The sequence below is a fragment of the Pseudophryne corroboree genome, chromosome 7 (genome assembly GCF_028390025.1).
Source record: "Pseudophryne corroboree isolate aPseCor3 chromosome 7, aPseCor3.hap2, whole genome shotgun sequence".
Lineage (NCBI taxonomy): Eukaryota > Metazoa > Chordata > Amphibia > Anura > Myobatrachidae > Pseudophryne > Pseudophryne corroboree.
In genome coordinates, this window is record NC_086450.1 from 120,501,678 (window position 1) to 120,529,614 (window position 27,937).

Sequence of the window (27,937 nt, forward strand, 5' to 3'; positions counted from 1 at the left end):
TCTGATTTTTCACCGTGACCTTGCTGTTCTTAGAACTTGCCCTGGTTATCTGCCTAAGGTGGTGTCGTCTTTCCACCTTAACCAGGAGATTGTGGTTCTGGCCTTTATCTCTCCTGGTTTGTCCTCCAAAGAACGGTCTTTGGATGTGGTACGGGCTCTCTATATATGTAAAGAGAACCGCCTCTCTTAGGTGATCTGATTCTCTCTTTTTGGTTTTCACAAACTTGGCTGGCCTGCGAATAAGCAGATCTTGGCCAGATGGATTAGAATGGTGATTGCACAAGCTTATGTACAGGCTGGACTTCCAGCTCCTGCTACTATCAAGGCCCATTCTACTCGGTCTGTTGGACCTTCTTGGGAGGCCCGCCGTGGCGCGTCCCTAGAACAATTGTGCAAGGCGGCTACGTGGTCCTCAGTGAACACGTTCATCAGGTTCTATGCCTTTGATACTTCCGCCTTCCAGGATGCTTCCTTTGGACACCGGGTTCTTGTGCCCACTATAGTGCGTTCCCTCCCATGAGGAACTGCTTTAGGACATCCCCGATGTTATTCCCTATGGAATACCAGTGTACCCGTCTGCAGAAAAGGAGATTTATGGTAAGACTTACCATTGTTAAATCTCTTTCTGCGAGGTACACTGGATTCCACAGGGCGCCCACCCTGACGCACTTAGCTTCTTTTGGTTTGTATGGCATTAGCCGCTGGTACCTTCTCCTGAGAATGTGGTTATCTGTGGCTACTAACTACTGTCGTCTCTTTTACCTGCTACTGCATTGGACTGGTTAACAAAACATAGCTCCAGTGCAGGGATATAGACGAGGTGGTGCAGTGCATCCTGGGAATAGTCAAAGCTTTAGCCTGTTGGTTCCTTGGATCAAGATCCAACTCTACACCGCCAATGTTATTCCCTGTGGAATCCAGTGTACCTCGCAGAAAGAGATCTAACAATGGTAAGTCTTACCATAAATCTCCTTTTTCTTGGCAAGTGTGTATGCACTTTCAGACTACTGATAAGCAATTTTGATAAACTCTTAAGAGCCCTACACACTGGTCGATACCAGTGAAAGATATGAACGATCTCGTTCATTAATGAACGAGATACCCTTCATATCTTTCAGTGTGTAGGCACCAGCGATGAACGATGCGCAGCCCCGCGCTCATTCATGGCTAGTGTCGGCTCGTTTAAACATGCAGGCCAATATGGACAATATCGTCCATAATGGCATTCATTGCTATGGTGACGAGGGGAGTGAAGAAACTTAACTCCCCCCCCCCCCCCCCTTCCCCCCCCCCCCGTCACCTGCCCCCCGCCGCCGGGTCGCCCGTCTGCCGTATTGGCATCACTGCTTTAGTTCAATGTTTCAATCATGTAGATTTTCGTTTCAATCTACATGGTTGAAACTTTGAACTACAGCAGTGATGCAGTGTCTGTGTTTTCATTGGAGTTCGAGTGCCACACTATACGAGGAGATGTGGATTTACTTTGTGGGGGAGAGAGAGAGATCTATATAATATATATTACAGCTTGTGTATATAAAATTGTATGCAGGGTGTCACTAAGGGCAGTATCAATCACAGGTAAAAATGATGCAGTCAAACTTCAGAAAATTATGTTTTGTGAGGTTATTCTGCATTTCTCATATGCACCAAGCTGCGGACTGTGATACATTCAGGAGCTTAGACATGGTTTGCACGTCATCTATAGATGGCGTTGCCTAATAGAAGTCCATGGGCTTCTTTTTGCAAAGTGCACTGAGAGGGATCCCTCCCAGTGTCCCCTGTGGCGCTTGTGTCATCCAGAGCATGCGCAGAAGGACTCCTGGTCATAAACCCGGAAGTCCTTGTATCACATAGGGCTATTTCACAGACTGCGGTTTTGACTGTCATAAAAAAACTCCCGGACGGCTGTTTGCCGTGCCGGGATTGCAGTCAAAACTTAAGCCAGATGAGCCATTTCACACGGCACGGGGACGGCACGGTCGCCCTGTAGCAGCCGGATCTATCCACTGAAGAGGACGGCTGCCCATGCCGTCCCTGGAGGCACTGAAGTGTGTGTGTGTGTGTGTGTGTTTGTGTGTGTGAATGTGTTCTTTCACACACACCGAGTTTTTGTGCCACTGCTGATGCGCATGCCGTCCCTGGAGGCACTGGAGTGTGTGAATGTGTTCTTTAACACACACACACACACACACACACACTAGGTTTTTGTGCAGCTGCTACTGCTGCTGCGCATACGCACAGCATTAAACGCAGCACAAACCCGGAGTGTGTGTAAGGGACTGCCGGACGGTAAAAAACTGGACAAAGTTTGTCTGGCTTTTTGCCATCCGGTCAAAACCGTTGCGTGTGAAATAGCCCAAAGGATAGCTCCTACCGGTAGACCTGTCTTTTTTGATTATTTCTCTATCGTCCTAGTGGATGCTGGGGTTCCTGAAAGGACCATGGGGAATAGCGGCTCCGCAGGAGACAGGGCACAAAAAGTAAAGCTTTACGATCAGGTGGTGTGTACTGGCTCCTCCCCCTATGACCCTCCTCCAAGCCTCAGTTAGATTTTTGTGCCCGGCCGAGAAGGGTGCAATCTAGGTGGCTCTCCTAAAGAGCTGCTTAGAAAAGTTTAGCTTAGGTTTTTTATTTTACAGTGAGTCCTGCTGGCAACAGGATCACTGCAACGAGGGACTTAGGGGAGACGAAGTGAACTCACCTGCGTGCAGGATGGATTGGCTTCTTGGCTACTGGACATTAGCTCCAGAGGGACGATCACAGGTACAGCCTGGATGGTCACCGGAGCCTCGCCGCCGGCCCCCTTGCAGATGCTGAAACGAGAAGAGGTCCAGAATCGGCGGCAGAAGACTCCTCAGTCTTCTTAAGGTAGCGTACAGCACTGCAGCTGTGCGCCATTTTCCTCTCAGCACACTTCACACGGCAGTCACTGAGGGTGCAGGGCGCTGGAAGGGGGGCGCCCTGGGAGGCAAATGAAAACCTTTTTTGGCTAAAAATACCTCACATATAGCCTCCGGGGGCTATATGGAGATATTTAACCCCTGCCAGAATCCACTAAAGAGCGGGAGACGAGCCCGCCGAAAAAGGGGCGGGGCCTATCTCCTCAGCACACAGCGCCATTTTCCTCACACAGCTCCGCTGGTCAGGAAGCCTCCCAGGCTCTCCCCTGCACTGCACTACAGAAACAGGGTAAAACAAGAGAGGGGGGGCAAAATTGTGGCAAAACTATATTATTAAAGCAGCTATACAGGGAGCACTTATTATAAGGCTATCCCTGTCATATATAGCGCTTTTGGTGTGTGCTGGCAAACTCTCCCTCTGTCTCCCCAAAGGGCTAGTGGGGTCCTGTCTTCGTTAAGAGCATTCCCTGTGTGTCTGCTGTGTGTCGGTACGTGTGTGTCGACATGTATGAGGACGATATTGGTGTGGAGGCGGAGCAATTGCCAAATATGGGGATGTCACCTCCTAGGGGGTCGACACCAGAATGGATGCCTTTATTTATGGAATTACGGGATAGTGTCAACACGCTAAAGCAGTCGTTTGACGACATGAGACGGCCGGACAATCAATTAGTGCCTGTCCAGGCGCCTCAAACACCGTCAGGGGCTGTAAAACGCCCTTTGCCTCAGTCGGTCGACACAGACCCAGACACAGGCACTGATTCCAGTGGCGACGGTGACGAATCAACCGTATTTTCCAGTAGGGCCACACGTTATATGATTTTGGCAATGAAGGAGGCGTTACATATTGCTGATACTACAGGTACCACAAAACAGGGTATCATGTGGGGTGTGAAAAAACTACCTATAGTTTTTCCTGAATCAGATGAATTAAATGAGGTGTGTGATGAAGCGTGGGTTGCCCCCGATAAAAAAAAATGCTAATTTCAAAGAAGTTATTGGCTTTATACCCTTTCCCGCCAGAGGTTAGGGCGCGCTGGGAAACACCTCCTAGGGTGGACAAGGCGCTCACACGCTTATCAAAACAAGTGGCGTTACCCTCTCCTGAGACGGCCGCACTTAAAGATCCAGCAGATAGGAGGATGGAAAATATCCAAAAAAGTATATACACACATACAGGTGTTATACTACGACCAGCTATAGCGACAGCCTGGATGTGCAGTGCTGGGGTAGCTTGGTCAGAGTCCCTGATTGAAAATATTGATACCCTGGATAGGGACAATGTTTTACTGTCTTTAGAGCAAATAAAGGATGCATTTCTTTATATGCGTGATGCACAGAGGGATATCTGCACACTGGCATCACGGGTAAGTGCTATGTCCATTTCGGCCAGAAGAAGTTTATGGACGCGACAGTGGTCAGGCGATGCGGACTCAAAACGGCATATGGAAGTTTTGCCGTATAAAGGGGAGGAGTTATTTGGTGTCGGTCTATCGGATTTGGTGGCCACGGCTACAGCCGGGAAATCCACCTTTTTACCTCAAGTCACTCCCCAACAGAAAAAGACACCGACTTTTCAACCGCAGCCCTTTCGTTCCTTTAAAAACAAGAGAGCAAAGGGATATTCATATCTGCCACGAGGCAGAGGAAGGGGGAAGAGACAGCAACAGGCAGCTCCTTCCCAGGAACAGAAGCCCTCCCCCGCTTCTACAAAAGCCTCAGCATGACGCTGGGGCTTCTCAAGCGGACTCGGGGGCGGTGGGGGGTCGTCTCAAGAATTTCAGCGCGCAGTGGGCTCACTCGCAGGTAGATCCCTGGATCCTGCAGATAATATCTCAGGGGTACAGGTTGGAACTAGAGACGGATCCACCTCGCCGTTTCCTGAAGTCTGCTTTACCAACGTCCCCCTCCGACAGGGTGACGGTCTTGGAAGCCATTCACAAGCTGTACTCTCAGCAGGTGATAGTCAAGGTACCCCTTTTACAACAAGGAAAGGGGTATTATTCCACTCTATTTGTGGTACCGAAGCCGGATGGCTCGGTAAGACCTATTCTAAATCTGAAATCCTTGAACCTGTACATAAAGAAGTTCAAGTTCAAGATGGAGTCACTCAGAGCAGTGATAGCGAACCTGGAAGAAGGGGACTTTATGGTATCCTTGGACATCAAGGATGCGTATCTCCACGTTCCAATTTACCCCTCACACCAGGGGTACCTCAGGTTCGTCGTACAGAACTGTCACTATCAGTTTCAGACGCTGCCGTTCGGATTGTCCACGGCACCTCGGGTCTTTACCAAGGTAATGGCCGAGATGATGATTCTTCTTCGAAGAAAAGGCGTATTAATTATCCCATACTTGGACGATCTCCTAATAAGGGCAAGGTCCAGAGAACAGCTAGAGATGGGATTAGCACTGTCTCAAGAAGTGCTAAAACAGCACGGGTGGATTCTGAATATTCCAAAATCCCAGTTAATTCCGACAACACGTCTGCTGTTCCTAGGGATGATGTTCAGAAAAAGGTTTTTCTCCCGGAGGAAAAAGCCAAGGAGTTATCCGAGCTTGTCAGGAACCTCCTAAAACCAGGAAAGGTGTCTGTACATCAATGCACAAGAGTCCTGGGAAAAATGGTGGCTTCTTACGAAGCAATTCCATTCGGCAGATTCCACGCAAGAATTTTCCAGAGGGATCTGTTGGACAAATGGTCAGGGTCGCATCTTCAGATGCACCAACGGATAACCCTGTCTCCAAGGACAAGGGTATCTCTTCTGTGGTGGTTGCAGAGTGCTCATCTATTGGAGGGCCGCAGATTCGGCATACAGGATTGGATCCTGGTGACCACGGACGCCAGCCTGAGAGGCTGGGGAGCAGTCACACAAGGAAGAAACTTCCAGGGCGTGTGGTCGAGCCTGGAAACGTCTCTTCACATAAACATTCTGGAACTAAGAGCAATCTACAATGCTCTAAGCCAGGCAGAACCTCTGCTTCAAGGAAAACCGGTGTTGATCCAGTCGGACAACATCACGGCAGTCGCCCATGTGAACAGACAGGGCGGCACAAGAAGCAGGAGTGCAATGGCAGAAGCTGCAAGGATTCTTCGCTGGGCAGAGAATCATGTGATAGCACTGTCAGCAGTGTTCATCCCGGGAGTGGACAACTGGGAAGCAGACTTCCTCAGCAGACACGACCTTCACCCGGGAGAGTGGGGACTTCATCCAGAAGTTTTCCACATGCTGGTAACCCGTTGGGAAAGACCAATGGTGGACATAATGGCGTCTCGCCTCAACAAAAAACTGGACAGGTATTGCGCCAGGTCAAGAGATCCGCAGGCAATAGCTGTGGACGCGCTGGTAACGCCTTGGGTGTACCAGTCGGTGTATGTGTTTCCTCCTCTGCCTCTCATACCAAAAGTATTGAGAATTATACGGCAAAGAGGCGTAAGAACGATACTAGTGGTTCCGGATTGGCCAAGAAGGACTTGGTACCCGGAACTTCAAGAGATGATCACGGAAGATCCGTGGCCTCTACCTCTGAGAAGGGACTTGCTTCAGCAGGGTCCCTGTCTGTTTCAAGACTTACCGCGGCTGCGTTTGACGGCATGGCGGTTGAACGCCGGATCCTAAAGGAAAAAGGCATGCCGGAAGAAGTCATTCCTACTTTGATTAAAGCAAGGAAGGAAGTAACCGCGCAACATTATCACCGCATTTGGCGAAAATATGTTGCGTGGTGCGAGGATCGGAGTGCTCCGACGGAGGAATTTCAACTGGGTCGATTCCTACATTTCCTGCAATCAGGATTGTCTATGGGTCTCAAATTGGGATCTATTAAGGTTCAAATTTCGGCCCTGTCGATTTTCTTCCAAAAAGAATTGGCTTCAGTTCCTGAAGTCCAGACTTTTGTTAAGGGAGTGCTGCATATACAGCCCCCTGTGGTGCCTCCAGTGGCACCGTGGGATCTCAATGTTGTTTTGGACTTTCTCAAATCTCATTGGTTTGAACCACTAAAAACTGTGGATTTGAAATATCTCACATGGAAAGTGACCATGCTACTAGCCCTGGCTTCGGCCAGGAGAGTGTCAGAACTGGCAGCTTTATCTTACAAAAGCCCATATCTGATTTTCCATTCGGACAGGGCAGAACTGCGGACTCGTCCGCATTTTCTCCCTAAGGTGGTGTCAGCATTTCATCTGAACCAACCTATTGTAGTGCCTGCGGCTACAAGCGACTTGGAGGACTCCAAGTTGTTAGACGTTGTCAGAGCTTTAAAAATATACATTTCAAGGACAGCTGGAGTCAGGAAATCTGACTCGCTGTTTATACTATATGCTCCCAACAAGTTGGGCGCTCCTAAGCAGACTATTGCTCGCTGGATTTGTAGTACGATTCAGCTTGCACATTCTGTGGCAGGCCTGCCACAGCCAAAATCGGTAAAAGCCCACTCCACAAGGAAGGTGGGTTCTTCTTGGGCGGCTGCCCGAGGGGTCTCGGCATTACAACTCTGCCGAGCGGCTACGTGGTCGGGGGAGAACACGTTTGTAAAATTCTACAAATTTGATACCCTGGCTAAGGAGGACCTGGAGTTCTCTCATTCGGTGCTACAGAGTCATCCGCACTCTCCCGCCCGTTTGGGAGCTTTGGTATAATCCCCATGGTCCTTTCAGGAACCCCAGCATCCACTAGGACGATAGAGAAAATAAGAATTTACTTACCGATAATTCTATTTCTCGGAGTCCGTAGTGGATGCTGGGCGCCCATCCCAAGTGCGGATTATCTGCATTACTTGTACATAGTTACAAAAATCGGGTTATTATTGTTGTGAGCCATCTTTTCAGAGGCTCCGCTGTTATCATACTGTTAACTGGGTTTAGATCACAGGTTGTACGGTGTGATTGGTGTGGCTGGTATGAGTCTTACCCGGGATTCATAAATCCTTCCTTATTGTGTACGCTCGTCCGGGCACAGTACCTAACTGAGGCTTGGAGGAGGGTCATAGGGGGAGGAGCCAGTACACACCACCTGATCGTAAAGCTTTACTTTTTGTGCCCTGTCTCCTGCGGAGCCGCTATTCCCCATGGTCCTTTCAGGAACCCCAGCATCCACTACGGACTCCGAGAAATAGAATTATCGGTAAGTAAATTCTTATTTTTTCAAGCATACAGCGTTAGTAAACGCCGGTATGCTTGCGGTGAGTTGCAGGATGCATCACTTCTATAATATAATGCTTGATGCATCTTGCCCAGAGAATTCAATCTATCTTTGCCAGGTGCCTTCACAGGTTATCCAATGATATACAGTCACTAGGTGCGGCACTCTAGACACAAACAGCATAAATCTAACGATAATGTTTGGATTAGCAGTTCTGCGGGACAGCTTTTATTCGTTATACAGATATTTTCCAATCATTTTAATCATAGCTTTTACCATGCTTCTACTTAGATTCCGGGATAACACTTCAATGATGAGCTTTTAAATTAGTAATGTAAATGTTACTGTCTAAGGATTTCCAGAAAAATAAAACATACTGTTCTGCAGTAACGGTTTCCTCTTTTTTAGGCATTAATAAATTACTACTGCCAGGAAAAGTATTTTCATCATGTACAGACATCGGCTAATGAGGGTCTCAAGGAATATGTTAACGATCCTGTATTCCTTTTTTTCCGGGCCTTTGGCTTGTTAATGGAAGGTAATAGCCCTTTGCTGAAATTCTCTGTTATCCCCAATTCTTTGTAGAAAATTTAATTTTGATCTCCAAATAATATATATACTTTTCTCACCACAGATCAGGTGTCTGAGTCCATCCGTGAACTAGAAGCCATAAAGGACAAGTCAGATATTTCACTATGTTCTATTATGGCTTTAATTTATGCTCACAAGAAAAGTTCACATCCAGGTAAACATTGTAATTTACCTTTATAATTTATCATTACTCCCGGCCATGAATCTAATCATTCTCAAATATATATATTTTATTCTGTACCTGAGTTTACATTCAAATAACTTCTGTAGTGTACAGTAGCTGTATATTTAAACTTAGTGGTACGTAAAGACACTTGTATTTAATATCTATCTAACTATCAATAATAATTTGAACAGCTGAAGATTGAATAAATGACTTTACTTTTGCGTAGACAGAGAAACCATTCAGGATCTGGAAATGAGAATGAAGGATCAGCGGAAGACAGCGGGTCACAGAGCCTTATATTATGCTGGGCTGTTCCTTTGGCATGTTGGGCGACATGATAAAGCCCGAGAATATGTTGACAGGATGGTCAAAATATCCAATGGTAACAGAGATGTAAGTCATGCTGCTCTGTCATATGTTCCAGTGGCCGATGCCCCATGCTCAATACTTTGTGATGCGTGGCCGCAATGTTTGGTTACGCATCTGGTGGTAGAGTATAGAGCCATTTACAATGTCAGTATTCCCGCACCTCTCTGGGATACGAGGGAAAATTTGTGATGTTGGTGGTCGAGAAGTACCATCATGCTGACAGCACTTCATAACCACCTCCTACAATTGAATCACTGCCTGTGCCTTTAAATAAAACTAATGACATGCAGGAATGCAGTGCAAATGATTAGCTACTTCACACTGAAAAATATATTTGGGTTTGATACAGTATCTCAGTTCATTATATTGCTGAGACTATGGGAAGGCTTCCAGCTAGATTTTAATACAAAAACAGGAAAGAAATGGGACTGCACTTAGTTATATACTCCTGATTGATAGCAGCCATGACACTAGGCAAAGTTTTGAAACCATATAAACATGCCCACGCTCCGTTTTATCCATATTACACATGTTACAAACTGTGTGACCGTATGAATGCCCTGTACTCGTACATATACAAAACAGGAAGACAAACATTGTAAGTATTTTTCTTCAACACAGGTAATGTTATATGTCAGAGTAACCTCACAAATGACTATGTAGTGGACTTCCAGAATCGTATTCGTTCAGAAGGAATCCTAGCAGAATAGACATTTCTCTAACGTCCTAGTGGATGCTGGGGACTCCGTAAGGACCATGGGAATAGACGGGCTCCGCAGGAGACAGGGCACTCTAAGAAAGAATTAGGACTACTGGTGTGCACTGGCTCCTCCCTCTATGTCCCTCCTCCAGACCTCAGTTAGAATCTGTGCCCGGACAGAGCTGGGTGCACTTTAGTGAGCTCTCCTGAGCTTGCTAATAAGAAAGTATTTTATTAGGATTTTTTATTTTCAGAGAGATCTGCTGGCAACAGACTCTCTGCTACGTGGGACTGAGGGGAGAGAAGCAAACCTACTAACTGCGGATAGGTCGTGCTTCTTAGGCTACTGGACACCATTAGCTCCAGAGGGATCGAACACAGGAACTCACCCTTGGTTGTCCGATCCCGGAGCCGCGCCGCCGTCCCCCTCGCAGAGCCAGAAGACAGAAGCCGGCGAGCGAAGCAAGAAGACTTCAAAATCGGCGGCAGAAGACTCCTGTCTTCATATGAGGTAGCGCACAGCACTGCAGCTGTGCGCCATTGCTCCCACATTAAACCCGCACACTCCGGTCACTGTAGGGTGCAGGGCGCAGGGGGGGGGCGCCCTGGGCAGCAATTGAGTACGTCCTGGCATAATAGAGCATATATACAGCTGGGCACTGTATATATGCATGAGCCCCCGCCATTATTTTACACAAAATCGCGGGACAGAAGCCCACCGCTGAGGGGGCGGGGCTTCTTCCTCAGCACTCACCAGCGCCATTTTCTCTCCACAGCTCCGCTGAGAGGAAGCTCCCCAGGCTCTCCCCTGCAGAATCACGGTAGAAAGAGGGTAAAAAGAGAGGGGGGGCACATAAATTTAGCGCAAAATCACTAATACAGCAGCTACTGGGTAAACACTAAGTTACTGTGTAATTCCTGGGTTATATAGCGCTGGGGTGTGTGCTGGCATACTCTCTCTCTGTCTCTCCAAAAGGCCTTGTGGGGGTTCTGTCCTCAAATAGAGCATCCCCTGTGTGTGTGGTGTGTCGGTACGATTGTGTCGACATGTTTGACGAGGAAGGCTATGTGGAAGCAGAGCAGGTGCAGATGAATGTGGGGTCGCCGCCGACGGCGCCGACACCTGATTGGATGGATATGTGGAAGGTGTTAAATGATAATGTAAACTCCTTGCATAAAAGGTTGGATAAAGCTGAAGCCTTGGGACAGTCAGGGTCTCAACCCATGCCTGATCCTACAGCGCAGAGGCCGTCAGGGTCTCAGAAGCGCCCACTATCCCAGATTGTTGACACAGATATCGACACGGATTCTGACAGTGTCGATGGCGATGATGCAAAGTTGCATCCTAAATGGCTAAAGCCATCCGCTACATGATTATAGCAATGAAGGATGTATTGCACATTTCAGAGGTAAACCCGGTCCCTGACAAGAGGGTTTATATGTTTGGGGAAAAAAGGCAAGAAGTGACTTTTCCCCCTTCACATGAGTTAAATGAGTTATGTGAAAAAGCTTGGGATTCTCCTGATAGGAAAGTGCAGATTTCCAAACGGTTACTTATGGCGTATCCTTTCCCGCCAACGGACAGGTTACGCTGGGAATCCTCCCCTAGGGTAGACAAAGCTTTGACATGCTTATCTAAGAAGGTGGCCCTGCCGTCACAGGATACGGCCTCCCTAAAAGATCCTGAGGATAGGAAGCAGGAGGGTATCCTGAAGTCCGTTTATACACATTCAGGTACCCTACTGAGGCCGGCAATTTTGTCGGCCTGGATGTGTAGTGCTGTAGCAGCATGGACAGATACTCTGTCTGAGGAACTTGATACCTTGGACAAGGATACTATATTACTGACCCTGGGGCATATAAAAGACTCTGTCCTATATATGAGGGATGCCCAGAAAGACATTTGCCTACTGGGCTCTAGAATAAATGCAATGTCGATTTCTGCCAGAAGGGTCCTGTGGACTCTGCAATGGACAGGTGATGCCGACTCAAAAAAGCACATGGAGGTTTTACCTTATAAGGGTGAGGAATTGTTTGGGGACGGTCTCTCGGACCTAGTTTCCACAGCTACGGCTGGGAAGTCAAATTTTTTGCCATATATTCCCTCACAACCTAAGAAAGCACCGTATTACCAAATGCAGTCCTTTCGATCGCACAGAGGCAAGAAAGTCCGAGGTGCGTCTTTTCTTGCCAGAGGCAGGGGTAGAGGAAAGAAGCTGCACAATACAGCTAGTTCCCAGGAACAGAAGTCCTCCCCGGCTTCCACAAAATCCACATGGCGCTGGGGCTCCACAGGTGGAGCCAGGAGCGGTGGGGGCGCGTCTCCGAAATTTCAGCCACCAGTGGGTTCGCTCACAGGTGGATCCCTGGGCTATACAGATTGTGTCTCAGGGATACAAGCTGGAATTCGAAGTGATGCCCCCTCACCGTTACCTCAAATCGGCCCTGCCAGCTTCCCCCATAGAAAGGGAAGTAGTGTTAGCGGCAATTCACAAATTATATCTCCAGCAGGTGGTGGTACAGGTTCCCCTCCCTCAACAGGGAAGGGGTTACTATTCCACAATGTTTGTGGTTCCGAAACCGGACGGTTCGGTCAGACCCATATTGAATTTAAAATCCCTGAACATTTATCTGAAAAGGTTCAAGTTCAAGATGGAATCGCTGAGAGCGGTCATCGCAAGCCTGGAAGAGGGGGATTTTATGGTGTCTCTGGACATAAAGGATGCTTACCTGCATGTCCCCATTTATCCACCTCATCAGGAGTACCTCAGATTTGTGGTACAGGACTGTCATTACCAATTCCAGACGTTGCCGTTTGGTCTGTCCACGGCACCGAGAATATTTACCAAGGTAATGGCGGAAATGATGGTGCTCCTGCGAAAGCAAGGAGTCACAATTATCCCATACTTGGACGATCTCCTCATAAAGGCGAGGTCCAGAGAGCAGTTGCTTATCAGCGTAGCACACTCTCGGGAGGTGTTACAACAGCACGGCTGGATTCTGAATATTCCAAAGTCGCAGCTGATTCCTACGACGAGACTGCCCTTCCTGGGCATGATTCTGGACACAGACCAGAAGAAGGTGTTTCTCCCGGAGGAGAAGGCCCAGGAGCTCGTGACTCTGGTCAGAGACCTCTTAAAACCAAAACAAGTGTCGGTGCATCAATGCACGCGAGTCCTGGGAAAGATGGTGGCGTCATACGAAGCCATTCCCTTCGGCAGGTTCCATGCGAGGAACTTTCAGTGGGATCTGTTGGACAAGTGGTCCGGATCGCATCTTCAGATGCATCGGCTGATCACCCTATCCCCCAGGGCCAGGGTGTCTCTTCTGTGGTGGCTGCAGAGTGCTCACCTTCTCGAGGGCCGCAGGTTCGGCATACAGGACTGGGTCCTGGTGACCACGGATGCAAGCCTCCGAGGGTGGGGGGCAGTCACTCAGGGAAGAAACTTCCAAGGGCTGTGGTCAAGTCAGGAGGCTTGTCTGCACATCAATATCCTGGATCTAAGGGCCATATACAACGCCCTGAGTCAAGCGGAGCCTCTGCTTCGCAACCAACCGGTGCTGATTCAATCAGACAACATCACCGCAGTGGCTCATGTAAACCGCCAGGGCGGCACAAGAAGCAGGGTGGCGATGGCAGAAGCCACCAGGATTCTTCGTTGGGCGGAGAATCGCGTGCAAGCACTGTCAGCAGTGTTCATTCCGGGAGTGGACAACTGGGAAGCAGACTTCCTCAGCAGGCACGACCTCCACCCGGGAGAGTGGGGACTTCATCAAGAAGTCTTCACACAGATTACAAATCGATGGGAACTGCCACAGGTGGACATGATGGCATCCCGCCTCAATAAAAAGCTACAAAAGTATTGCGCCAGGTCAAGAGACCCTCAGGCGATAGCTGTGGACGCACTAGTAACACCGTGGGTGTTCCAGTCGGTCTATGTGTTTCCTCCTCTTCCTCTCATACCCAAGGTGCTGAGAATCGTAAGAAAAAGAGGAGTGAGAACAATACTCATTGTTCCGGATTGGCCAAGAAGGACTTGGTACCCGAAACTGCAAGAGATGCTCACAGAGGACCCGTGGCCTCTGCCTCTCAGACAGGATCTGTTGCAACAGGGGCCGTGTCTGTTCCAAGACTTACCGCGGCTGCGTTTGACGGCATGGCGGTTGAACGCCGGATCCTAGCGAAAAAGGCATTCCGGATGAAGTTATTCCTACGCTGATAAAGGCTAGGAAGGACGTGACAGCAAAACATTATCATTGTATATGGCGAAAATATGTTGCTTGGTGTGAGGCCAGGAAGGCCCCTACAGAGGAATTCCAGCTGGGCCGGTTCCTTCACTTCCTACAGTCGGTAGAGACTATGGGCTTAAAATTAGGGTCCATAAAGGTCCAGATTTCGGCCCTATCCATTTTCTTTCAAAAGGAACTGGCTTCTCTTCCTGAGGTTCAGACGTTTGTAAAGGGAGTGCTGCATATTCAGCCCCCTTTTGTGCCACCAGTGGCACCTTGGGATCTTAACGTGGTGTTGAGTTTCCTGAAATCTCACTGGTTTGAGCCACTTAAGACCGTGGAGTTAAAGTATCTCACGTGGAAAGTGGTCATGCTATTGGCCTTAGCTTCGGCTAGGCGTGTGTCAGAATTGGCGGCTTTGTCATGTAAAAGCCCCTATCTGGTTTTCCATATGGACAGGGCAGAATTACGGACTCGTCCGCAATTTCTGCCGAAGGTGGTGTCATCTTTTCATTTGAACCAACCTATTGTGGTGCCTGCGGCTACTCGTGACTTGGAGGATTCCAAGTTACTAGATGTAGTCAGGGCTTTGAAGATTTATGTAGCCAGAACGGCTGGAGTCAGGAAAACTGACTCGCTGTTTATCCTGTATGCATCCAACAAGCTGGGTGCTCCTGCTTCAAAGCAAACTATTGCTCGCTGGATCTGTAACACGATTCATTCAGCAGGCTCATTCTGCGGCTGGATTGCCGCATCCAAAATCTGTAAAAGCCCATTCCACAAGGAAGGTGGGCTCTTCTTGGGCGGCTGCCCGAGGGGTCTCGGCATTACAGCTTTGCCGAGCAGCTACTTGGTCGGGTTCAAACACGTTTGCAAAATTCTACAAGTTTGATACCCTGGCTGAGGAGGACCTTGTGTTTGCTCATTCGGTGCTGCAGAGTCATCCGCACTCTCCCGCCCGTTTGGGAGCTTTGGTATAATCCCCATGGTCCTTACGGAGTCCCCAGCATCCACTAGGACGTTAGAGAAAATAAGATTTTACTTACCGGTAAATCTATTTCTCGTAGTGCGTAGTGGATGCTGGGCGCCCGTCCCAAGTGCGGACTTCTTCTGCAATACTTGTATATAGTTATTGCTTAACTAAGGGTTATGTTATGTTTGCGTCAGGTTGTCTGATGCTCTGTTGTTGTTCATACTGTTAACTGGGTAAGTTATCACAAGTTATACGGTGTAATTGGTGTGGCTGGTATGAGTCTTACCCTGGATTCCAAAATCCTTTCCTTGTACTGTCAGCTTTTCCGGGCACAGTTTCCTTAACTGAGGTCTGGAGGAGGGACATAGAGGGAGGAGCCAGTGCACACCAGTAGTCCTAATTCTTTCTTAGAGTGCCCTGTCTCCTGCGGAGCCCGTCTTTTCCCTTGGTCCTTACGGAGTCCCCAGCATCCACTACGGACTACGAGAAATAGATTTACCGGTAAGTAAAAACTTATTTTTTTATTGTCTGATGAGAGGAAATGAAATTAGCTTGTCTGGTTTTACAGGGATTGATTTTAAAAGGATGGCTTGATTTGTCCTGTGGGAGAGAAGCTTATGCTAAAAAGGCTCTGAAGTACTTAGAGGAAGGACTGCATGATGGAATGGATGCATTCGCTATGATGGGGAAGGTAGGGTTTCACCGGTTGCATTACAGGAAAAGTAACATTTGTGGACATCTTTCTGCTGATGTGTTTTATATATATAGATATGTACACAGAATGTCCCGCACTCTCACCTAACCTGGGCAGCAGCTGGGGTGCCTGATCAGAGCCAACCCACCTAAGAGGGGGACCCACAGTACAGCACAGTGCAGTGTTTTCCCCAGAGTGGAAATAATAGCACTCTCCTGACTTGAAACTCTTCAACAAGCAAAATACATTTATTGACAAAAGTAGAGATATTCACATACCAGTTCCCAAAAAAAAGACCACCAACGTTTTGGTCCCACTCCGGGACCATTATCAAGGTGAAACAGAAGATACACAATGTCAGCGTTGTCACAATAAGATAAAGAACTGCTAAGATGCACATAGGGCATCTGGAACTGGGATCGAAACGTCTGTGGTCTTTTGGAAAACACTGCACTATAACTGCATATGTGTGTATGTGTATATATTACAGTTTTTGCACTTTGATATGGTAGAAATTTGGGGTCCACTATACTAAAAGAAAGAGACAATGCATTGCATTACTAGTGTTTTATGGGCATTGCAGTAACTCTAAACTAGTTTCAGTAAATAAAGTCTTTCTCATTTTATCTCATAAGTAAAGAAAAAATTTATAATTTGGGAATATGCCTCAAATTCTTCTTATATTTTATTCATATGGTGCTACCAAGTGTCCATTGCAAATTAATTGCTAACCCATTTATGATCACAGCTCTCTCCACAACAATATATTCTTAGAGTTTATGTATAAGTTGGCCTGTAATTCCAGTGGACAGTGTGCATATCAGGGATGTAACTTGCGTGACTTAGTAACAAAGTAACATTAAAATTTCTCCTTCGTCCTAGAGGATGCTGGGGACTCCAAAAGGACCATGGGGTATAAACGGGATCCGCAGGAGACATGGGCACACTATAAGACTTTGAATGGGTGTGAACTGGCTCCTCCCTCTATGCCCCTCCTCCAGACCTCAGTTAGATTCTGTGCCCAGAGGAGACTGGTCACACTGTAGGGGAGCTCTACTGAGTTTCTCTAAAAAGACTTTTGTTAGGTTTATTATTTTCAGGGAGCACTGCTGGCAACAGGCTCCCTGCTTCGTGGGACTGAGGGGAGAGAAGCAGACCTACTTCTGTGAGTTGATAGGCTCTGCTTCTTAGGCTACTGGGCACCATTAGCTCCAGAGAGTCTGATCACTTGGGTCGCCTAGCTGCTCGTTCCCGGAGCCGCACCGCCGTCCCCCTCACAGAGCCAGAAGATTGAAGACAGGTGAGTAACCGAAGCAAAGAAGACGTCTGAAGGCGGCAGAAGTCTTCAGTCTTCCTGAGGTACCGCGCAGCGGTCCCGCTGCGCGCCATTGCTCCCGCACACACAGGCACTACATGGGTGCAGGGCGCGGGGGGGCGCCCTGGGCAGCAATATAAACCTCATTTTAAGGTACTGGCACAGTGTATCAGTGCATTGGCACTGTTAGGAGACCCCCGCCAGTGAAAATTAAAGCGGGACCGAAGCGCGCCATGTAGGGGGCGGGCTTCGTCCTTCAGCTCTGACCAGCGCCATTTTCTCTCCACAGCTTGCTGCAGAAACGCTGCTCCTGGCCCTTCACTGCCGTCACAAGTAACAGGGTGCTAAAAACAAGGGGGGGGGGGCACATAAAATTGGTGTTGGTTGTTTATATAAACAAGCGCTTATAGGTCTGGGGCATTGTGACTTTTTCAGACCGGTGGGGCGCTGGTTGTGAGCTGGCAAACTCCTTCTCTGTCTCTCTGAAAGGCCTTACTGTAGGTCTGTCCCCTTTAGCCCAGTGTGTTTGGGGGTGTCTGTACGTGTGTGTCGACATGGCAGAAACTGAATGCTCTTCCCAGGAGGAGGTTAGTGTGAGAGCTTAACAGAATGAAGGAGTGACTCTGTCGGAACCGCCGACTGCTGATTGGGTTGAGATGTGGAGTGTGTTGAATAACAGTGTGGCTTTGTTGCATAAGAGGTTAGACAAATCTGATTCTCAGAACCAACCAAAAGCGTTCATTTACCCAGATAGCTGACACTGATACCGACACGGATTCCGATTCCAGTGTCGACTATAATGATGCAAAGTGGCATCCTAAGGTGGCTAAGAGTATTCAATAGATGATTGTGGCGATAAAGGACGTGTTACATATCACGGAAGACCCCGCTGTCCCTGAGACAAGGGTCTGTATGTATAAGGGGAAGAAACCAGAGGTAACGTTTCCTCCCTCTCATGAACTGAATGCCCTTTTTGAAAAAGCCTGGGAAACGCCAGACAAGAGGTGGCACATTCCCAGGAGAATTGCTATGGCATACCAGTTTCCTTCTCAGGATAGGGTTGGGTGGGAGACAACACCCACGGTAGACAAAGCTCTGGTGCGATTGTCCAAGAAAGTGGCGCTACCGTCTCCTGAAATGGCGACCCTTAAGGATCCTGCTGATCGTAAGCAGGAGGCTTCCTTGAAATCTATTTATGTCACGACAGGTACGCTGCTCAGACCGGCTGTGGCTTCGGCGTGGGTGAGTAACGCGATTGAAAAGTGGGCAGATAACTTGTCATCGGAAATAGACACCCTGGATAGGGATAGCGTGCTTTTGACTCTGGGTCATATCAGGGACACTGCAGTCTATCTGAAGGAGACGGCGAGAGATATTGGCCTTTTGGGATCAAGGGCCAATGCCATGGCAGTCTCGGCTAAAAGGGCGTTGTGGACTCATCAATGGAATGGTGATGCTGATTCTAAGAAGGCTATGGAGGCTCTGCCCTATAAGGGTGGAGTTTTGTTTGGTGAAGGCCTCGCGGACCTGGTTTCTACAGCTACCGCGGGTAAGTCCTCTTTTCTGCCTTTTGTTCCTCCACAGCAAAAGAAAACGCCCCCATATCAGATGCAGTCCTTTCGGTCGCAGAAATTCCGGAAAGGACGTGGGTCATCCTTCCTTGTGGCAAGAGGTAAGGGAAGAGGAAAAAGATCGCCAGCTGTGGCAGGCTCCCAGGAGCAGAAGTCCTCCCCGGCTTCTGCCAAATCCACCGCATGACGCTGGGGCTCCCCTGCGGGAGTCCGCACCGGTGGGAGCGCATCTTCAGCTCTTCAGTCAGGTCTGTGTTCTCTCGGGCCTGGATCCTTGGGTGCTGGAAATTGTGACCCAAGGATACAAGCTGGCGTTTCAAGACGTGCCCCCACACCAATTTTTCAAATCGGCCTTGCCAGCTTCTCTTCCGGAAAGAGAGGTAGTGTGTACGGCAATACAAAAGCTGTGTCAGCAGCGAGTCATTGTCGAGGTACCCCCGTCACAACGGGGAGAAGGGTTTAATTCAAGCTTATTCGTGGTCCCGAAGCCGGATGGCTCGGTCAGGCCGATTCTGAACTTGAAATCCCTCAATGTGTATTTGAAAAGTTTCAAATTCAAGATGGAATCTCTCCGAGCGGTAATCTCCAGTCTGGAGGGGGGGGATTTTATGGTGTCAGTCGACATAAAGGATGCTTATCTACATGTCCCCATATATCCTCCTCATCAGGCGTATCTGAGGTTCGCTGTTCAGGATTGTCACTACCAATTTCAGACGTTGCCGTTTGGTCTTTCCACGGCCCCGAGGATTTTCACCAAGGTGATGGCGGAAATGATGGTGCTCCTGCGCAAGCAAGGGGTCACAATTATCCCGTACTTGGACGATCTCCTGATAAAGGCGAGATCACAGGAGCTGTTACTAAAAAACGTTGCGCTCTCCCTGCAGGTGCTGCAACAGCATGGCTGGCTCCTAAATTTACCAAAGTCGCAGTTGTTTCCGACAACTCGGCTGTCGTTTTTGGGTATGATTCTGGACACCGAACTGCAGAGGAAAAAGCTCAGGAAATCCAGAACATGGTCAAGGAACTTCTGAAACTGCCAAGAGTGTCGATTCATCACTGCACTCGAGTGCTTGGGAAAATGGTGGCGGCCTACGAGGCCATTCCGTTTGGCAGGTTCCATGCAAGAACGTTTCAGTGGGACCTGCCGGACAAGTGGTCAGGGTCCCATCTGCAGATGCACCGGAAGATAAGTCTGTTCCCCTGGGCCAGGGTTTCTCTCCTGTGGTGGCTCCAAAGTTCTCACCTTCTAGAGGGTCGCAGGTTCGGCATCCAAGATTGGATTCTGGTAACCACGGACGCGAGTCTCCGAGGTTGGGGAGCAGTCACACAGGGACAAAATTTCCAGGGAAAATGGTCAAGCCTGGAAGCTTGTCTGCACATAAACGTGCTGGAGTTAAGGGCCATCTACAACGGCCTGCGGCAGGCGGAACTGCTTCTTCGCGGCCTACCCGTCCTGATTCAGTCGGACAACATCACAGCCGTGGCGCACATAAACCGCCAGGGCGGAACAAAGAGCAGAGCGGCGATGGCGGAGGCCACCAATATTCTTCGCTGGGTGGAAAAACATGCAAGTGCTCTGTCAGCGGTCTTCATTCCAGGAGTGGACAACTAGGAAACAGACTTCATCAGCAGACACGATCTCCATCCAGGAGAGTGGGATCTTCATCAAGAAGTTTTTGCAGAAGTGACAAGTCGTTGGGAACTTCCTCAAATAGACATGATGGCGTCTCGCCTCAACAAGAAACTTCAGACGTATTGTTCCAGGTCAAGGGACCCTCAAGCAATAGCAGTGGACGCACTAGTGACGCCGTGGGTGTTTTGGTCGGTCTATGTGTTCCCTCCACTTCCACTCATTCCGAAGGTGATAAGGATCATAAGAACAAGGGTTCAGGTGATACTCGTTTAAGATTGGCCACGGAGGGCATGGTATCCGGATCTTCAGGAATTACTCACCGGAGATCCTTGGCCTCTTCCCCTAAGAGAGGATCTGTTACAGCAAGGGCCGTGCGTGTTCCAGGACTTACCGCGGTTGCGTTTGACGGCATGGCAGCTTAACGCCAAATCCTAGCTAGGAAGGGTATTCCCAGCGAAGTCATCCCCACTCTACTTAAGGCTAGAAAGGAGATAACGGCGAAGCATTATAACTGTATTTGGAGAAAATCTGTGTCTTGGTGTGAATCCAAGCAGGCTCCTACGGAAGAATTTGAGCTGGGGCGTTTTCTCCACTTTTTGCAAGCGGGTGTGGATGCGGGCCTGAAGTTAGGCTCCATTAAAGTGCAGGTTTCGGCCTTATCAATTTTCTTTCAAAGGGAATTAGCCTCACTTCCAGAATTGCAGACTTTCGTGAAGGGCATACTACACATCCAACCTCCATTTGTGCCCCCAGTGGCACCGTGGGACCATAACGTGGTGTTACAGTTCCTTACGTCACATTGGTTTGAACCTTTACAAAAGGTTGAGTTGAAATTTCTCACTTGTAAAGTGGTCATGCTACTGGCCTTGGCATCCGCAAGGCGGGTGTCCGAATTGGCGGCTTTGTCTCACAAAAGCCCCTATCTGATTTTCTATGAGGTTAGAGCGGAGTTGAGAACTCGTCAACAATTTCTACCAAAGGTGGGTTCTTCGTTTCACATGAACCAGCCTATTGTGGTGCCTGTGGCTACTGAAGCCTTGGCTGATTCAAAGTCTCTAGATGTGGTCAGGGCTTTGAAAATTTATGTAGCCAGAACGGCTCGGGTGAGGAAAACAGAGGCGCTGTTTGTCCTGTATGCGGCCAACAAGGTTGGCGCTCCTGCTTCTAAGCAGATTATTGCACGGTGGATCTGTAATACGATTCAGCAGGCTCATTCTACGGCTGGATTGCCGTTACCGAAATCGGTGAAGGCCCATTCCACTAGGAAGGTGGGCTCATCTTGGGCGGCTGCCCGAGGCGTCTTGGCTTTACAGCTTTGCCGAGCAGCTACTTGGTCGGGGTCAAACACTTTTGCAAAGTTCTACAAGTTTGATACCCTGGCTGATGAGGACCTCATGTTTGCTCAGTCGGTGCTGCAGAGTCATCCGCACTCTCCCGCCCGGTTTGGAGCTTTGGTATAAACCCCATGGTCCTTTTCGGAGTCCCCAGCATCCTCTAGGACGAAGGAGAAAATAGGATTTTAATACCTACCGGTAAATCCTTTTCTCTTAGTCCGTAGAGGATGCTGGGCGCCCGTCCCAGTGCGGACTCTATCTGCAGTAATTGTATATAGTTATTGCTTGTGTTACTCAGAGGTTGTGTTGGTAAGGGTCAGACTGTTGATGATCTGTTTTGGTTCACACTGTTAACTGGGTTTAGTTAAATGCCATGTTGTACGGTGTGGTCTGGTGTGAGCTGGTATGTATCTCACCCTTAGTTTAACAAAATCCTTTTCCTCGAAATGTCCGTCTCCTCTGGGCACAGTTACTATAACTGAGGTCTGGAGGAGGGGCATAGAGGGAGGAGCCAGTTCACACCCATTCAAAGTCTTATAGTGTGCCCATGTCTCCTGCGGATCCCGTCTATACCCCATGGTCCTTTTGGAGTCCCCAGCATCCTCTACGGACTAAGAGAAAAGGATTTACCGGTAGGTATTAAAATCCTATTTTTGCAATAAGCTTAAAAGAGACACTTTTTTTTGTACTTGTTTTAAAGACCTAGCAAGTACAGATGAGTCCCAAAGTGTTGGTCATTCCCAAGTCTTATCTAGTGATATTAGTAGTATATTTAAAAGGGTAATGTGTTTTTTACACACTATAAATTAACATTTGCTCTATTTGCTAAGTTTACTGTATCTGATCTAAGGGCTCAAACACACTTTAGATCAGATACAGTAAACTTAGCAAATATACAATCATGGAACTGATTCATAGTTGTACACTATTCCGATGTTCACGCAGTTGAGCTATTATTGTGACTGCACATGCATCATTCCCGCAATGCGCATATGCAGCGATGTTTGTTAAAAAAAAAAAAAATCTTTTTTTTTTCTTTCTGTTTTAATTTTTTTTGCGATTACGGTCACAGTGAGGATCAGTTTGCAAGTGATTAACTGGGAGTGATCTTTTTGTGAGAGGTAATGGAGAGTGGAGGCAAAGGTGCAGGCGTGTGGGGACCGTTTTCAGGGCGTGTATCAGCTGCCGACACCGATCCTGTATACAGGAAAGATGTCTCTGTTGCGGCCGCCATTCTGAGTGACCCTAGACTCACTCAGCAGTTCAATGTTTGCCTGATCTGCAGCGATGAGCCAAATGTGTACACAGTTACTGGCAGCTGTTATGGCTCCGGTCGGCGTCTCTATACAAATCCCGGTGACTGTTACATTACCATGTTTTCTCACATCCTCTGAGTCAAAAATCAGTTCTACGCTGGCATTAGTGTACAAGTCGGGTCCATAGGGGGCACATCACCTCCAATTCACTGTGGCAACCACAGGACGCATTAAATATTTTGGCCAATTGAGATAGAGAATTATGTGCGCACCTCCAATCATTTTAAGAAGTTGACTTCTATGGTTGCAGCCAATGATTGTACAAGACTAATATGAGACTAGCTATTCAGTAGCACTGGTGTCCTCACTAAAGCATTGTAGAAGTCACCCTTTTGTCAGCTCAACCAATTTTCAGCCTATAAATTGAATGGGTATGGGTTGTTGGATAGACACAACTTAGGTCGACAGTCATTAGCTCGACCATGGAAGGTCGACATGCATTAGGTCGACAGGGACAATAGGTCGGCATGGTCATTAGGTTGACATGTACTAGGTCGACAGGTCAAAAGGTCGACATGAGGTTTTTGACTGTTTTTGGTGTAGTTTTCTCCGTAAAATGAGGGGGAACCCAAATTAGTACACCGTGTCCCCTCGCGTGGCTCGCATCGCTCGCCATGCTTCGGGCAAGGTGCCTTGCTTCGCACGGCACAGATTACTGTTCCAATCGTAGTCAACGTGGATCGTTAAGTATGAAAAAAATCCCAACATTTTTGAAAAACTCATGTTGACCTTTTGACCTGTCGACCTAATGGCATTGTCGACCTTCAGTGGTTGACCTAAAGAGTGTCGACCTAACGACAGTAACCTAAATTGAATAACTCAGCCCGTGAAATGATGGCTTCCACTGTATGTAGACCATCTTATGCCTTATTAACGTTACTAGTTCGCTTTAAATACATGTTGTAATAAATACCTTGAGCTAAGTAATATAATATTTTATTGCGAATGCTAATAGTGTTCAGTATTTAAGCAGTATAAAGATTCCGTTCCCTCTATCGTCCAATAAGTATAAAAATCCTGTTTCTTTATCACACCATAAATATTTTATTGCAAATACTAATAGTGTTTCACTATCCATGGTAAATGCGTCAAATACAACCAGATACATTCAGAAAAGTAGAACACAGCTGGTAGGCAATACTAGTAAAAATGTTAGTATAGCATCATCGGAAAACAAGATTTAAATACTTATGGTGAATCCTTTTCTTTGAAACCACTGGGGTCACTGGACCCTGGGGTATAGAGTCTGCTTTAGAGTGTTGCCACTTTAAATCATAGTTGCCTACACTCCCACATCCTGCGGGAGGCTTCCGTTTGAGTCCTAAATCTCCTGCTGCCCAGCATTGTACTTCAAATCTCCCAAAATCTTCAGATTCAGCCAGGGGTGCTACTAAGGAGTTTCTTTGCAAGGACAGTGATTTCACTTTGATTTACTGAAGCTACTCAGGAGTCTGCTGGCTTCCTCTCATTATCCCACCTTGTGGAACCCCAGTGTCAGGAGAGACAGCACCACATGATCATAGTGTCTTCTTATCTATTCTGTGCTGGTGTGCACTCACCGGTAGCGTGCTGCTGCTGCTGCTGCTAGTGAGCTGTGACTTAAGTAAGATTGCTGACAAAAATTCTTACCCAAAGTTAAACACATTTGTTTAGTTGGAATATCTGATGTCTAATGATTTGGTTAATGCTATAATGGTATGGAAAACAGCACATCCAAGAAATATAAGTAGGGCCTACAATTTGCAGACAGTCCAGTGTTCATAATAAAATAACATCTAATACACCGAAAAATATACTTATATGCTTAGGGATAAATTCTTACAAATTGCATTTGGAATTTATTGCACAGGCATCACAATAATCATGAATATTGTGCTGATCGAGAAAACAATAAATATCACAGCAAATATTTGCAAACAAGAAACCCCATATTAAAGGCAGCAACGTTAGTATGAATACTTCCCAAAATATATTGTTAATAATGCTATATAGAAATATTTAGCAACAAACATTTAAGCATAGATATGCCCATATGTGGAGCTAGATAAAACCCTTTGAGTATGATACTCCCCCCCCCCCCCCCCCCCTCCCCCTTCCCTCCTAAGTGGCGCCCCATGACTCTCCCTGACTCTAGTTTTCAAAAGTAGGCAAGTACGCTATAAATCATTTCAATCATTTTATTCTCCTACCTTTTATACATCCCCGTCCTGCAGAGAACTCAGCTGCTGTTCTAACCAAGACCCTAATGACAGGACAGAAAGTTACTAAAACAAAGAAAGAGAAGCAACTTCGCACCTAGGAAAAAACAACATTTAACTTGGGTAAACGTTTAACAGAAGAACTGTTTACTATTTATTATTATTTATTAACAGTTTCTTATATAGCGAAGCATATTCCGTTGCGCTTTACAAGACTAGGATGTAATTAAGCACTCAGTGCCCCTCAATGGATTCAGGGAAAAGGATTTAAAAAAATCCCATTTTCGCCATCTTCCCATAAATACATTTATTTTCTTGTAAATAGTAATAGAATGTTTAAAAAAAATGTTTTTTTTGTAGAGTGCTTACTTATTTTTTTATTTTTTTTTATTGTAGGCTTACTATTACGAGTTGCGGCAAAATTATTCTGGTGCCTTGGAAGCTGTAAACGTAATCATAGCCAGCTACCCAGACTTTATCCCTGCTCTCATTAAGAAAATGAAGTTACAGTTGGCATTGCAAGATTGGGAACAGACCGTAGAGACAGTGCTAAGGTTCAGTATGCAGCTCACACACCACAAATGTGTCAAGTACTTTGTTTCCAGATAGTTGGAGATATTGAGAAATGTGTGGGCTGGTGGCATTTCAGTTGCTAGGAAAACAGCACAGAACCAATTATGGAACTAAATTGTTGAACTGATTTTGAAAACACTGTGCTGGTGATCTTTGTAGTTGAAGCATGATTTACAAAACCCTGTAGCTTGTGTTTGTAACTAAAAATATTGTACTTATTGTCTACCCAAATACCATAGCACTTCATTGTAAAAGTAATAATGGGAGCTTAATGTGAAAGGGCATTAAATGGCCAGGCTTAGGTCACCACTGGTGAATTTTTACTTTATTTTAGTGTTGGTATGAACTGAACACTTATTAATTTGCCTTTGACATACATGTTTATTAGTATAAAAAAAAAAGAGGCAATTCTGATGTGTTTATCGATGTTAAACATGTAAGTACAACAAGAGGCGTTCTGCCAAGTGGAAGGCAATGCTAGTAAAATTGCTAGTAGATATAGTGACATAAGAAGACTGAATTTTAATACTTACAGTAAATACTTTTCTCTGAATCCATTGGGAGACTGGATCCCGAAGGGGTGGTTTCAGAGCTGCTGTCCTTAGCCACAAACAAAATTTATAAGGTTGTTCACTGAGGATCACTTGGCTGGCTGACCGAAAGGTCATCAGTTTTCCTAAATTCTTGCCTTCAGAACCCTAACAGCATCCAGTAATTAAAGGGATCCCTCATCCTTTATAGGTGGATTATGACCTTGTGAATAAATAACAAACTTTCTGCAGCTGGGTACACTGGTATTCCACAGGGAATAACATTGGGGTGTAGAGTTGGATCTTGATCCAAGGCACCAACAGGCTAAAAACATTGGGGTGTAGAGTTGGATCTTGATCCAAGGCACCAACAGACTAAAAACTTTGACTGTTCCCAGGATGCACTGCACCGCCTCCTCTATATAACCCATCCTCCGTGCACAGGAGCTCAGTTTTAAAGTTGGTGCCTGCAGTGCAGGTCACTAACAGACTGAGCTGCCTGAGGCAACCCTGAAGACTTTGTTAATGGAGAAAGCTTTTACTATGCTGACTGGGGCCCAGCACTTCTATGTCTGGGAGACATGCCGTGCTGCGGCTCCATCACTTCCCCTTTGCGGCGCTATATACTCCCGCGGCCTGGTTCCCGGGTACTTACAGCAGAGACGCACCGGTATTTTAGCACACCGCCGCTGCATCATCTCCAGGATCGTGTGGCTGCAGGACTTGGGGAGGAGGTAAGAGGGTCCCCCAGGTTCGTGCGCGGCCCATGGGAGACTGACCCCACGGCTGGCGTGGACACTGTACTGCTCAGGGACCCCACTATATCTACCAGGGCAGTAAACGGAGCACAGGCATATATTTTAGGCTCCACTAAGTGGTGGTGAAGTCCAGCACTATGGCGATAGAGCGCTGCCTGTAGCCCCTCCCCCCAGCTCTTGGGCGCCATCTACTGTAGATGTTCCCGCCCTGGAGCTGCTTTCACTTTCCCCTCACTCCCTGCTGAGATCTGGCGCCGTTTTTAGCTAAGGGCCGCTCTCTATGGGATTGCTGGCTGCTGTCTCCTCTGTATAGCCGCCTGTTCCAGCGCTGTACTTATACAGGACACGTGTGTATTCTGCCTGTTATTTGACTGTTAGTTAAGAAATAAGTGTGTTACTGACAGAATAGGTGGTACAATTATTCTGTTATATACGTCCAGTACTGCTGTGCATTGTTATATCTCTCTGCATATACATATCTGCTATTGTATGTAAATTGCCTGTCTAGTGCAGTATTATTGTTGTGTACATTATTCCTTGTGTTTGTGACTGAGTGTGCCATATAGCTACTGTGTGTGCTCTCCTTTTCAAGTGCATCACACCCTTGCTATCACTATATTCTGAACCCTGTGAGGATAAGTGCGTCGGGGTCCACATTTATTTAATATGAATATACATATAGTGCTACACAGTCTTTACATCTCAGTGTATTTTTTCTGTGTATTTTCAGTCACCCCATACAGATTCATTTCTCTGTTTATGTCCTGCTTTTATTAGCACATAAATCAGGGGACTGCAGTATTACTATTGTTTGGCTATATTGTACTGTGTGGCCCACGGCTGCATTCCTCACAATGTCTGCCACACAGGGCGGGAATTTTGTGGACGCTCCTGCATCAGGCAGTGCTGCTTCCACAGATTTACCGAGAGGGGAATAAGCTGCTG

The 27,937-nt window shown here is 47.2% G+C and overlaps 1 protein-coding gene across 2 annotated transcripts in view; it reads left to right on the forward strand.

The window, feature by feature from the left end:
• The window catches only part of TTC21B (tetratricopeptide repeat domain 21B), a 418,459-nt gene that overhangs the window by 10,917 nt on the left and 379,605 nt on the right, over positions 1 to 27,937 (forward strand). For both annotated transcript variants that reach the window (XM_063933597.1, XM_063933598.1), the window contains exons 2-6: positions 8,450 to 8,579; positions 8,676 to 8,786; positions 9,025 to 9,191; positions 15,639 to 15,761; positions 25,528 to 25,685. In XM_063933597.1, coding sequence (XP_063789667.1) covers positions 8,450 to 8,579; positions 8,676 to 8,786; positions 9,025 to 9,191; positions 15,639 to 15,761; positions 25,528 to 25,685 — 689 coding nt within the window. The remainder of the gene's footprint in view (positions 1 to 8,449; positions 8,580 to 8,675; positions 8,787 to 9,024; positions 9,192 to 15,638; positions 15,762 to 25,527; positions 25,686 to 27,937) is intronic.